The sequence below is a fragment of the Crocodylus porosus genome, unplaced genomic scaffold (assembly GCF_001723895.1).
Source record: "Crocodylus porosus isolate Cpor-Errol unplaced genomic scaffold, CroPor_comp1, whole genome shotgun sequence".
Classification (NCBI taxonomy): Eukaryota; Metazoa; Chordata; order Crocodylia; family Crocodylidae; genus Crocodylus; species Crocodylus porosus.
This window is the reverse complement of record NW_017728931.1, coordinates 4,349,721-4,363,939: the sequence shown is the minus strand read 5'-3', so window position 1 is coordinate 4,363,939 and position 14,219 is coordinate 4,349,721. Positions and strand designations below refer to the sequence as shown.

General features: G+C 45.3%; 1 protein-coding gene across 1 annotated transcript in view; it reads right to left on the bottom strand.

Annotated features, from left to right (window-relative positions):
- Nucleotides 1-10,272: 10,272 nt before the first annotated feature.
- PAX1 (paired box 1) overlaps nt 10,273-14,219 on the bottom strand; it is a 14,820-nt gene continuing 10,873 nt past the window's right edge. The window contains exon 5 of the mRNA XM_019543852.1: nt 10,273-10,958. Coding sequence (XP_019399397.1) covers nt 10,867-10,958 — 92 coding nt within the window. The 3' untranslated portion in view covers nt 10,273-10,866. The remainder of the gene's footprint in view (nt 10,959-14,219) is intronic.

Here is a 14,219-nt window from a genome sequence, read left to right as displayed (position 1 = left end):
GTGGTGCAGAAGGGCCTTAAAAAACTAAAACCAAAATATGATCCATTGAAGGTAACATTGTCAAAAGCTTTTCAATATCTGGAGGTCCTTGAGTCCCATTTTCAAAAGCCACTTGGGCATTGACCGGGGCAGATTTCCAAAGGCAGATACAACTTCTATTGAAACTCAGTGGGAAATAGGCATCTGCTTCTAAATTCTAGTCCACCTTGGAGGCATCTAAGTGGACTTGCATGCCTAAGTGTGGTTCTTTCCACCCTGTTCAGCTCCTAAAAGTCCATTCATGCATCTACTTCTGTAACACTTACCTGAACAGTAAGTCACAAAAAAGTAACAAGGAGGAAGAGGACCCTTTTTTATAATAGTTATTCAGGGACTTGAGCAGAGTGGAAGAGGATCACACTTTGGCATCTCCATTCATATACAAATAAGTGAAATAGAATATGGCCCCTAGTAACTGATTCCTTTGAACCATCTCTCCACTAGGAGGCCACATCCTATGGACTTCCAGTGAAATTTAGGCTTCTCACTGCATAAACCACTTTAGAAAACAGGACCATGGTTGACATTTTTACTTAAGGGGATTTTAATGTAATTTACATTTACAGAAACCTAATCCACCTGTCTTTTACATAACAGACCAGATTCTCAGCCGATGTAAGCCAACCTCTGAAGATCATAGAGCCACAGTTATTTATACCCACTGAAGTTCTCATCCAATGTAGTAAAAACTCTGGCCCAGATCTGGAGGTGTGGCCAAGAAGTGGTAGGAGAAGGGGCACAAATGAATATTGTTTCTTCTGGAAACCACCTCTGTATTCCTCTGTTCCTAGGACCATCTGGTTGGTAGGCTAGATCACAGCTGACGTACAGCAGCAGGAAGAAATATGTACTTTATCCCAGCACAACAAAAAGTTGTGCCAGGAGTGAGGATCAAACATAATGGACCCTTTTCCTTATCCATGACCCTTATACAGACCCCAGCTTCACTTAATTTTTAACCAAGGATTACATTCAGCAAGCTGATGTCTCACTCAGTGTAATTCTGTTGTCTTGTAAAATGGACAGATGCCTAGTAAGAAGGGGACATATCAAGGCAGCTGAGTGGGCCAGAGCCTCAGTAGAGCTACAGCAACTTACATCACCTACAGATATGGCCCGATAAATGTTAGTACTTATTATCAATGCAATGTCTGGGAGCATCATTGTGCAAATCTTCAGTGTTTGCAAGGATGGCAAATATAACCACAATGGACTTTGCAAAGAAAAAGGGACTAGATCCAAGCGATCTTGGCCTGTATTCACTGACCCAAGAGATAATAGTCCTGGTGTCTTGGGATGGTATCAGTTACCTTAGTAGGGCCCAACAAGTTAGTTGTTATGTATCTCTTAAATCTACTTTTCAATAAATGACCAGCTCAAACCTGATTTCTTTTCCAGTATTAAAAAAAGATGCTGGCTGTATGGTGTAACCTTTTACACTCCAAATTTATAATCCTGGCTTATCCTACCCTTAAGAAAAAATAATGTTCTACGTTGGGGTGTCAAACTTATCAGGACCTGCAGGATGGATGAAAGGCCTCAAGGAGGACTATACAATAATAGCCCACACTTATAGGGAACAAATTAGAAAAGCTAATGAGGCAATTGAACCTAGATTAGCAATGGGAGTCAAGGACAACAAAAAGTCCTTTAGGTATGGAGGGAACAAGAGGAAAGGAAATGGGAGTGTGGGACCACTGCTCAACAGCTCAGGACATCTGCTGGTTACCAACACTCAAGAGATAACTGAACTCCTGAATAACTACTTTGCCTCGGTATTTCACCGGGCCATGGGGAAAATCATGCCAGATAGGTTACAGAATGAGCAGGGCAGAAATGACTGCCTCCCTACTGTTTCCATGGAACTGGTGTATGATCAGTTAAAGAAATTAGACATATATAAGTCAGCAGGACTGGATGAACTCCATCCAAGGTTGCTGAAGGAGCTGGCCAATGTCATTGCGGAGCCCCTGGCAACACTGTTCCAAAACTTGTGACACTCTAGAGAGGTCTCTGAGGACTGGAAGTGGGCAAATGTTGTGCCCATCTTCAAGAAGGGGAAGAGGGAGGACCCTGGTAGCTATAGGCCAATTAGCCCATCTTCTATCCCAAGGAAAATTCTGGATAAATTCATCAAGGAGTCTATGTGCAATAGGCTTGCAGAAGGTAGGATTCTGAATGATAGGAAGCATGGCTTTGTCATGGGCAGGTCTTGTCTTACCAACCTCATCTCCTTTCACAATCAGGTAATCACCTGGTTAAGGGAGAAGTGGTAGATATTGTATACCTTGACTTCCAAAAACCTTTTAATCTGGTATCCCGCAATGTTCTCATGAGAAAATTAGAAGATAGTGGGCTTGACTGCAAGACAGCTAGGTGGGTATGAAGCTGGCTGCAGGGTAGGACCCAGACAGTCCTAATAAATGGATCTGTGTCATCTTGGCGAGAAGTGGGCAGCAGTGTCCTGCAGGGGTTGGTGCTTGGTTCTGTACTTTTCAACATCTTCATCAGTGATTTGGATGAAGGGGTGAAGAACTCACTGGCCAAGTTTGCAGATGACACTAAGTTATGGGGAAGTGTGGTCATGCTTGAAGATAGGTTACAGATACAGGCGGATCTAGACAGGCTAGCAAGTTGAGCTAGTCAGAACCAGATGAAGTTCAACGTCAAGAAATGTAAAGTGTTCCACCTGGGGACGGACAATCCCCTGCATACCTACAGGCTTGGCAACACCAGCCTGATCAGCACTACAAATGGAAGAGACCTGGGAATAATTATAGACCACAGCATGAAAATGAGCCGGCAGTGCAACTCTGTAGCAAGTACGACAAACAGTACTCTGGCATGCATCAATCAATGCAGCTCCTGCAAGACCAAGGAGGTGATTCTTCTGCTATACTCAGCACTGGTGAGACCCCAGCTGGAGTGCTGCATCCAGTTCTGGGCGCTGCACTTTAACAAGGATGTGGTACAACTTGAGAGAGTCCAGAGAAGGCCCACCTGTATGATTAGAGGCTTACACAGCAAGCCATACGAGGAAAGGTTGAGGGACCCTGGACTCTTCAACCTGAAAAAGAGAAGGCTGAAAGAGGACTTGGTAGCAGTTTACTGCTATGTCAGGAGAGTACATCAGGGGCTCGGTGAACAACTGTTCACCAAGGCACCCTTGGGGAGAACCATGAGTAATGGCCACAAGCTCCTGGAAGATGGTTTCCAGCTCAACATTAGGAAAATCCTCTTCACAGTTAGGATGTCCAGACTGTGGAGTAAGCTCCCTCCAGAGGTGGTGCAATCGCCTACCCTGGAAACCTTCAAAAGGAGATTGGATAGTCATCTTGCTGTGGTCACCCAACCCCAGTTGTCTTTCCTGCCTGGCGCAGGGGCTGGACCTGATGATCTTCCAAGGTCCCTTCCAGCCTTGCCATCTATGAATCTATGAAGGGTGAGGGGCCAATCCATGGGTGGGATGAATGGCACAAGGCTGGCCCTGCAGACCTGACTGGGTCCACAACCCATACCAGATCCAGCACTCTTCCCAAACCAGCCCGTGCAGTCGCTGCATACAGCATGTGTCCTGAGCTGGCCCCCCATGGGTGCTGCATGCAGTGTCCATCCTGGACCGGCTCCACATAGGCCCCTCATACAGTGCACACCCTGGACCAGCCCCATGAGGGCACTGCATGCAGAGCATGTCCTGGATTGCCTCCATTCAGGCACTCTATGCAGTGTGCATCCCCCAACCAGCCCTACATGGGCACTTCATACAGCGCATGTCCCAAACAATCCCCATGCAGGTGTCATGTGCAGAATGTGTCCCAGATCAGCCTAGCAGGGTGCCTTTGGCAGTGCATATCCCAGCCTAGCCCAGTACTTTTGCAGTGTGCAACCCATACTTGTCCTGCATGCCATGTGCAGTGCACAGAGCCAATCCAGAAGCATGTGGGTCAACTTTGAGATCCATGAGCAGTACTGTGGATTGAAAGATAGGTTTTTCACAAATTAAATGCAGTCCATGGGCAGGCTCTTTGACACTCCTGTTCTACATGCCAGTCTTGCATTAAGCATGGGGTTGGACTGGATGACCTCCTAAGGGCCCTTACAGCCATACTTTTCTACAGGGAGGTGTAGCAGGAATTTGTATAGGGCTCTGAAATACCAGGGGATCACTGTATGGTGATACCAACTGATTTACCTTAGTTAAGCTTTTCTGTGCATATTCAGCAACTTCCCTGCTTCTTGTGTGGTTATTTAGCCCCATGCAAAGTGAGAATAAAATGCTATCACTCTGGTCTGTGAGTGTTTTATACTTGGTTTACACTGATATAAATAACTACCCAAGCTGAGGGGCAAGGGAGAATCAGCCCCATTAAGTACAGCCACAATCTGTACTCCTGCCAAACATCTGCAAGTCCAACTTCTACAGGATTGCCAGTTTCTAAGCAGTGGGATGTTTTCAAATCTTTATGATTCTTAACATTCTAAAAAGAAAACAAATATGTGGTCCAGCAATGGGACTCTGTTAATAAAGGATAATTCTTCAAATGAGTTGTGTCACATTTTCCACTCTACATCCTTAAAATAAACTAGAAAAAGTTGTCACTGGAAAAAGTGATCAAAAAATGTTGATGGAACCTTACTTGATCAGAAAATGCAGTTTCATATTACATAATTGAAATGTTGGGAGGGTGCACGTCAATTTTAACCATGTTTCAGGTGGGAAAGCATCAAAATGAATCGCTGTATCTTTCTTGTTTAATATCAAAATGTTTCACCTTCACTTCGTTAATTTGTTTAATTTCATTTAGATGTTGTGCTACATTGAAATATTAATCTTAATATTATACTATGCATGCATTATATGTATATACCTTATGTGGTATGTTTAATAATGTATATCATGAACTGTCCTTATCAAAACAGACTATTCTGATGTTTCCAAATCATTCTTTCTGTATCTGTTGCATGCCTATTTTGAAATTTCAACTGTTCTGAAAAAGAAGGAAACCAATTTGCAAAATGTCAGATTCTCCCACGGGATGTAAATTCCATTTACTACCCATTTCTATTTACAAGCAGAGGCCTAACTGGCTAGTATTGTTCCCTAGACAGTACCACAGCGTCCCCTCCCCCTGCCACTGTTCCCCCACACCCTGCACTATTCTGGCTCTGGCTCTGGCTCTGGCTTTGTCTCCAGCAAAGAAGTGGTGACAGCACAGTGAAGGAGCAGCTGGAAATTCACTGCTTGTGGGGAGAGATGACACCCCCTTTTTTGCCACTGCATTGAGCAACCAAAAAAAATCAGTTTTCAGTGGCAAAATAGGGTGATATCTCCCCCTGCCCCCAGCTGCTCCCATTGTGTACCACTCCCACTTCTCTACCCTTACTGGGGCTAGGACAGGGAAGGTGCACAGTGTGGAGATGGGAGGGGGGAAAGGAGGGTAAGGTGCCCTCCTATTTCCATTCTAGTGTTTTCCCTAGGCAGCATCTGAGTTTTGTGCCCCTCTTGTCCACCCATTATTACTCTACTGCTTACATGTAATCATTGGGCATATAAAGAAAGAGATACATAATTTTCTTAGCAAGTACCCTTTCCCATTAGGAGGAAAGGGAACTTTGTATAGCAGTTCTCTTTTTTTTTTCCCTTTATGGTTTAACAGAGAACAAAAGTGATTTTTCACAGGGAGAAATTATTATTGGAAGATAATACAGTCTAGGCAAAGCCATCAATCTAGGCATTACAGTAGTGCATTATCCCAAGCCAGCCTTGAACCACTATAATTACCCTAAGCAAAACAATCTAAAAAATGGTTTATATGACCCGTATCTTCAGCTGCAGGTAAAATGCATTTAGGGGAATGAGCAAATGTGGTCAGCAACCTTGGGGGCTGACCAACCAAATTTAGAACTGCTCTAAATGAAACCAGGCTGGCACAACCCCAAGAAGTCATTGTAGCAAGCAGAGATTACCAGAATGCAGAAGTGATTAGACCAGAGGTCAGCAACCCCCCAGCATGCGTGCCAAAGCATGGCACATGAAGGCCTTTTAGTTGACATGCATGCCTCAGGTCAGATGGCAGGGAAGGGGCTGGGGCTATACTACCACAACAAGAATCGGGCCCCTTGTAGTTCCTTCACCATCTGCCCCTGGCATGCCAACATCTTACAAGTAGAGGTTGGTGGGGTTTGGCATAGAGATTGAGGTGTTTTTGGCACTCTCCCCAAAGCGTTGCTAACCCCTGGATGAGACCATAACCCTCTTGTTCTGCTCAGTCCCCTTGCAGCTCTGCATAGCAAACCTTTCCTTAACCAATTAAGATGGTTCAATAACTATTCTGACCCTCTTAACAAGATGTGGTCTAAGTAAAACCAAGGATCAGGACACATGTTTTTACCTTCTGATTATTACTTATAAAATGATGACCTGCAGTAAATATTTAACTATGATTAATATTAAGTAGAAGTATAACTTTCACAGATGCCAACTGTGAGATGAATTTTCTAAAGGGCTGAGTCATCACAATTCCAATGAAAGCAGGTGTTCAGCACTTCTGAAAATCAGACATAGCTGGGTAAGTAAAATCTCTTCTCTGGTGGATGGACCTAAAATCTTCAAGGGAGTGTCCCATAACCCCAAGAAGCCCAAGAGTGCTAGCTTTTACGCCTCCAGCTCAGCTATGAGAATTATTCTAACTCATGTAGCTTTACCAACCTCCATTTTCAAAGGAAATATTCAAATATTAAGGATTTTTAAAAGCAAATGCATCTTCTTTTGCTTTTTTAACAGACAAGGCATTCAGCCAGTGTCTCAGGCTTAACAGGCCTGCATCAGGGCATGAAGCCAGGAGGCTTCTTATTAGCTGTAGTGCTAAGAATACTCATAAGTGTAAATTACACCAGCTAAGGTCAGCAGTAACTTCCCCTCCCTAAATTGTCTCCAGATCTGTTGGTTTAGAGGGTAGCAGAAAGAAGAATGCAAGCCTTTTGCTAAATCCACCATCTTTCACCTCAACAATGCTTCCTACCTCCTCGCTTTGGCCATCAGCCATCACAAATTCCGATCTGCACGTTTCAGAGGATGTTGATGTGCCAGCAGACAAACCACTAAGACTTCAGGCTGCCACTAGCCACCTTAAACATACAGTTCAGTCCTAATGTGCCTGCAGTTGGCAAAATCAGACCCAACTTGTCAATGGGGAGATGCAGTTAGTTATACTGTAAGATGTTAATAGTATCCATCAACCCCTCCTTTTTTTTTTCTCTAGAGCTCAGCCATAAGCCTGGTTAACATTGATGGATGTGCGAAGTGGTGGATTCTTCATTCATGCTCAACAGAAGTAGTAATTTAATATTCCTCTGTGCCTGTGGTTCTCAACTTCATTAGACTCAAGGCAGCAAATTTTAGTTTTTACCTTTTTTTTTTTTACTACAGAAAAGTAATAGAGTGACTCTTCTGTTGCAAAGAACTCAGAAATACCCTAATAGGTCAGAATGCTTTTGATATCATGCATTCCTATCTGAAATCTCTATGTTTATCTTGTGAATCATGTTTGCACACCTAACAGTGCTAACATTTTGTGGCATGCCGTGACATCCTTGAAAGGATCTCAAGGCACCTTGGGGTATAGCAGTGACACCCTGGTTGAGAATCACTATGTAAGGAGAGATGAAAACAAGAGGAGCCACTGCCCCAGTCAGCAGAAGGTTAAAGAAGCAATTGTAAAGGTGTCCATGAGAGAAAACAGAAAGAGAGAGAACATCTTGAGGCACAAAACTGACATAGAAATTGTGATTCAAGAAGCTGCATCCAGTTTTTTTCTTTGTACTGTGCTGAAGGACACCAAACTTTGGACACATACTCTTGGGGAGCTGACCTTCTACATCCTAAGCCTATACAGGTGCCTACCACCTAAGGAGGCAGGAGCAGGGAACACAACCAGGGCAACAGCCTGGGAGAGGGATGCAAAAATAACAGCTGCCACCACTGTGGGCTGGCCACACCACTGCCACCAGCAGCTGAAAGCTGCCCTTGCTCTGTACATGGCCACTGCTCAGGGTGCTGAACTTCCCTGTTACGTTTCTGCCTATGAGTGTGGCAGAATAAGAAATCAGCAGAAGCTGGGTTTCCTTTGGGCCCACCTTGCAGACACACAGCTAAAGAAGACCACAGTCACTTCTTTACCTAAATATAGGCTGACCATAAGAATATCCCAAAAATCTGGGACATGGGAAATTCTGGACACTCCCCCTTTCCCTCCCCTGCCCCTCCCCCCCCTCACAGTTCAATGGAGGTGGGACTGCATGCCAGGCAGGCAGGCCTGCAAGGCACTCCACACGTCACTGACTCCCAGCCAAACTGTGCCGCACACCCCGGCATTTCTGGGACGCCCATTATCATTCCTAACAGCCAACTGGCACCAGCCTCTGAAATCCAGGACTGCCCCAGCTAAAACAGGAAATATGCTCACCCTACCTAAACAGAGCAGGAAACAGGAGTTGAAATGGAAGTAGGTCAGTGGCAGGTTCAGAGACAGACTCCAGAGGTCCTGTCTCCCCACCCTATACACTGTACCATGCCATTTCTCTTCAGTTGGGGTTTGCCAGATATGTACATCTGTGTATAAAGTTTCCAGTGTTGCCAATCCCCCCTTCCTGCAGCCTTCCATGTATTTATGTTTAAGCTGAAGGTCTGGAGCATCAGAGCTATTATCTTATAAATCTTGTGAAATGACTTTTAAATTGTGGGTATGAGAAGTGCCCCTCTGACATCACTGACCACCAGAATCCCACGTGTCTGCTGGACAGACCCAGAATAAACAGGGCAGGGATCATTCCTATTTCTCTTCCCAGGAAAAAAATCATTAGCTTTATTTGGTGTGATGTTTTGTTTGGACTGTTATATCTGAGAAGGGCTGTACTCACTTTATTCATGCTTCAAAGGCATTTATGTCATCCTCCATAGCCAAAGTAGATCCCATAACTCAGTTAGTAGTCTAGGGTAGCCTTAAATCTATAAACATTGCAGGGAACTAAGTGCAGTCATTAGTGACCAACCACTAGGTGGTTTGACTAGCTTAAAATATACTTAAAAGCATGAAGCCAAATCCTTCCACAGTGCAACAAATGACACAAATTAGTAGAGCTTTCTCTGATTTAAAGTACACCTTTTTGTGTCTCTACTCAACTGCAAGACTTGCAAAGATCTCCCAGGTTGAACAGTCAACCATACAGTCATACTGTGTCTCAGTCCTTCCTTGTTGTTGTAGTGCCTTATGCTTTAAAGTAGTCACAAGATCATGGAACCACCATGCTCAGCTATGAATGAATACCCAGTAAGACACAATGCCTTCTTCAAAGAGCTTGTAATTGAAATAGGCCAGACAAAAAGATCTAAGGTCTCCCCACCCCTAGCACGGTGAAGGCCATTTTATGAAGCCAAAGGCACATGAGAGAGTGACATGGCTAGCATCATGTCCAGTTGCTTTTGACTCCCTCAGCTTGAATGACCAGGTGCCCACTCACAGCTGGGGGCAGCCTTTGTTATGGGTACAGAGAAGAATCCAGACTCACACCTCTTGAGAAACAGCAAGATGCTTTTACCTTTTTGCCCTTGTCCTCCTTCAGTAGAGAGGACAAAGGAACTAGTGGTTTACACATGGGAAACCAAGGCACAGAGAAACTTGGGGTAGGTCTGACTTGTGATGGTTGGGTGCTCAAACACACCACTGAGGAAATAAGCCCACTCTTGCTCCCATTCCAGTGGAAACCCATGTCCTGAATTCAGTGCCAGGAGCACTTCTAGAGAGTCCTAAACACCTCATTTAAAAAGCTGGCATGAGCCAAGCTGAACTGGGTGGGAGGAGGTTATTTCCCCAGTGGTATGACTGATAAGTCTGCTAGCACAGTGCAGACACAGCCTAAGCGACCACCCCAGGCACGCTAAGACATAGGGGCACAGCTGATTATGGAACCTGGATCTTCTCAATTCCAACCCAGTGCTTTTAAGATCCATCTTAATGAGGGAAAGCCACCTCTTTTAAAAAGATCATCCAAAGCAAGCAGTTCCTCACAGCAAACTCCCTCCAAAGCCACACATGAAAGGGTGAGATATTTGAGGCTCAAACAGCTTTGGAAGAGAACTGCATAGCAAGAAGCTGACAGTGCTTAGCCAGTCCTCAGTTCAAGGCTGAAGCCAGCAGGCTCCAGGAAGGAACCCAACTGCCATGTATGGATTGTAGTCACTTTTTATTATGGCTTGTTATTATAAAAATATATCATAAAATGTTGCATATTTGTCCATTTACACTCTGAGCGGAGACATTAAAAACTTTCAGGGAGAGAAGGGGGAAAATGCTTCAGAGCACAGCCGTCTGGGCCAAGGCTTTGTAGACACCCAATGATCCCTCTCTAGAGGAAAGGCACTTGGAAGTGTAAGAGTGAAATTGGAGACACTGCAAGCCATGAACGATGATGGGAAATGTAGTGAAAAGTCTGTGGCTGGGATACATCCAGAGGTTGTCTGCAGTGACAGGAAAGAAGGAAAGAGAAAGAGAAAGAAAAAAAGGGAAAATCCTTTCCAACTGGATCGAGGAAATGTCTCACTCAAGGCATGATGTGAATGAAAGTCCAGATCATATTCACATGTGCATTAATTTGCCATGAAAGAATGTCCTCTCTTCTCACTGCCTGGGTCTGTTTCAAACACCGCCTTTCCTCTCCAAAGGCACCTTTTCCAATACAGTCATGCTTCTGGGTTCGGTTACATTTTTGGAGTTGCAGGTGTGCGCTCCACATCTCTCTTTCTCACTCTTGGCTGAAGTCCCAGGAGCTCTAGGAAGATGAGGCTGGGATAGAAAGTCCATGTATATTACTGAGTGTGTCTTGAGCTTTGCCAACAGGACTAGTAGGTTTCCTGTCTGCAACTGCAGGGGGAAAAGAGAAAGAGAGAAGTAGGTTGACATAGTCCTTAATGCATGGAGTGTAACCTTGAATTTGCTTCAGCAGAAAACATTAGACTAGAATCATACTGGTTTTGCTTTATACCACTTGGAACGTGTTTATGAAAGTGATGCCGGGAAAATCCACCAGGTCAGTTTTACAACCACATACATTTACCAGTGACTGAAAACAAAATCCCTCTAAAACCCTTTCAAAGGGGGAGAGTTTTCTACCCTGACACAAAGAGAAGCCTCCTCCTTCCACCTCTACTAGAATAAACAAGGTCATTTGGAATCACCAGAACCTGATCTGACCTTCCAGGGCCTCGCTCTCTGAAAGGAGGAGGGAGATGATTTTCCAAAAGGAAAGTCAGAAAGGATGGCTGAGTGCATTAATTAGTGCATTCCCCAAGGAATGGGAGCAGGCAAATCATTGAGCACTTCATATGCCCTGCAGCTGCTGTGGCCTAGTCTCATGTCTTTCCCCATGCATGTCTGTGAACATCTGCTTGGGACTTTATGCAGAGACAATGACAAAAAAGAAACCCTGGCTTGCCTCTCCTGCGCTGGCCAAGCCCTGGTGCAGCACCAAGAGGCTGGGAAGGACACCCCATGGTGTGCAAGACAACAAATGCATAACTAACCAGGTGCCACATCTGCCACCTAGAAAGACACATTTAAGGCCTGATCCTGAGTGAGTTCTTGTCCCCTTCCAATAGAGAATAATAATACAGAACAAGTGCAAGGTGCTACTGGGAGCCAGGGTGATCTAAGGCAAGGGTAGCTCCTTATGACATGGGTGCCACAAGTGGCACAGGCAGCTTCTACATGTGGCATGTAGCAGATGATAGCAGACAGCACTGTGACACACGGGGCAGGAAGCCAAGCAGCCAACTGGGCAGGGAGCAGAAAGCAGAACAGTAGACCTGGCAGTGAACACTGGGGCAAGGAGCAGAAAGCAGAACCGTAAACATGGTGGAAAGTGGAGTAGCAGCCTGAGCAGAGGACACAAGGCAGGGAGCAGAAAGCAAAGCAGCAGACCGGGCAGGGAGCACAGGACAGGGAGCAGAAAACCGAGGGGTAGACCTGGCAGGGAGCAGAAAGCAAAGCAGCAGACCGGGCAGGGGAGGGATCGGAGCAGCACTCGCGGAGGGCACGGGGCCTGAATAAAAGTTTGGCTCCTACCGAGCCGGGCGAGGGGCTCCCTGGGGCTCCCTGGAGCTGCTGTCTGGGAAAAGGGGCTGCGCCCGGGCCCCTCCGCGCTGAGGATGTGGCCGGGCGGGCTGGTCCCAGTTCACCCGCACCTGCTATCCCGTGAGGCCGGGAGCTCGCCCCCGGCCCTGGCGGCGCGGCCGGAAACGCTCGAGCGTCTGGCAGCGCCAAGGGCGGACAGACGTGCACCCGCCCCGGCTCAGCCGGCCCGGCCCGGGCTCGCTGCCGTCCCCCTCCGCCCAGACGCCCAGCCCGGGGGGGGAGGGGGCGCCCCGGCACACGCCTGCTCCGGGGGCGACACGTGGTCTCCGGTCCCCGGGAGGGAGGGGCCCGGGCAGGCACACAGCGGGAAAGCTGCAGGCAAAGGCCCCGCGCAGGCACCCGTTCTCAAAAGCTGTTCTCTATCCTCCGGCGGGCAGCACCGGCCCCTGCCGCCAGGCCGAGAGGGAAGCGGGGAGACACGGGAGCGCGCTCTGCTTCATCTGGGCGCAGGCGAGGGGGAGGGGGCGATGTGGAACAGCACGCATTTGCCAAATACCAAGGAGGCGAGCTCGGGGTCACTAAGTACATTTCGTCATCTAATGGATTTGGGGTCGTGACTCGTGTGGTAGTATCCGTCACAGGTAGAGATTTTCCAAGGCAAAGGTAATTATGCAATTTAATACATTGCACCGTTACATACGTATGTATATGTATATTCATACACACATATGTATAGACGCATATATATATTTTTATATATACACACACACACACACCATACATGCGTATGTGTGTGTATATATCTATACATAGGTATGTCTGTAGATACACACACATATCAATATGTATAAACATCTATACATATGTACGTATGTATATACACATATATGAACGTGTGTATACATCTATACAGATGTATGTCTGTAAGCATCTATACAGGTGTATATACACACATATATGAATGTGTGTACGTCTATACGTATATGTCTATATTCACACACATATGAATATATGTGTATACATCTATACATATGTATGTGCGCATATACACATATTCGTGTGTATACATGTGTGTATAGACATAAATATAGTTGTATACACACATATTCATATGCATGTGTATAAACATCTGTACATGTGTATATGTGTATATACACACATAGATATGAATATGGGTGTATACATCTATACATACACTGCAAGTATTAAAGACACATACATTATATATGTATATACATACACATGCTAAACTATACGCACACATATTACTCGCATACATACGTTGTGTAATATATACATGTTCACACATATATACAAATATGTGTTTATATAGTGTATAAATAGATACACTATATATGCACACAAATTCGTGTGTGTGTAAATTTGAACAACATAAATATAACGTAATGGTCAGAACTCGACCAGATCTAAAAGCTGATTTCAAAGGAACAGACACATGTCATGAGCCTATACATATTTATACGCATGCCTGTGTGTATTTTCTTGTGCCTTTTTAAAGGCCGGTCTTTTTGCAAGGAGTAGATTAACTTCTAAAAAGCATTCTCAGACCCAGACCTTTGCTGCGAAACGCCATCCCGTTAAGAATACATTGGAGGGTGGCTATTTTTAGTTTCCACCAGCCAGATTTCCGTGTAAATTGTCTGGAAAAATGCATGTGCTGTACCAGTTTATGAAATAAAGCGATCCTAAAACAGCCTGGATATGTGACCGCGAAATTGTCAACAATGGGAAGGAAAGTCCAAATCGTACATCTGATGATAATAGTGTTTCGTTAAGTTTCCATTCTCTCTATGCTGGATTTAACAACTTGAGATCAGGTGACGAATAGATACGGCATGGGGAATATGAACTACATAAATCCAACCAGAACGATAAGAATTCAATCAAACACAAATGGGTCTTTTAAAAGTAGCAGAAACTGATTCGGGAATAACACGGGTGTTTATGGTCTCCAAAGGAAAGGTTCAAAATATAGTAGTGACTTTTTTTTCCGAAATTGCTGAGTCCGTTGTGCTCGCTCCCTCCCCCGCC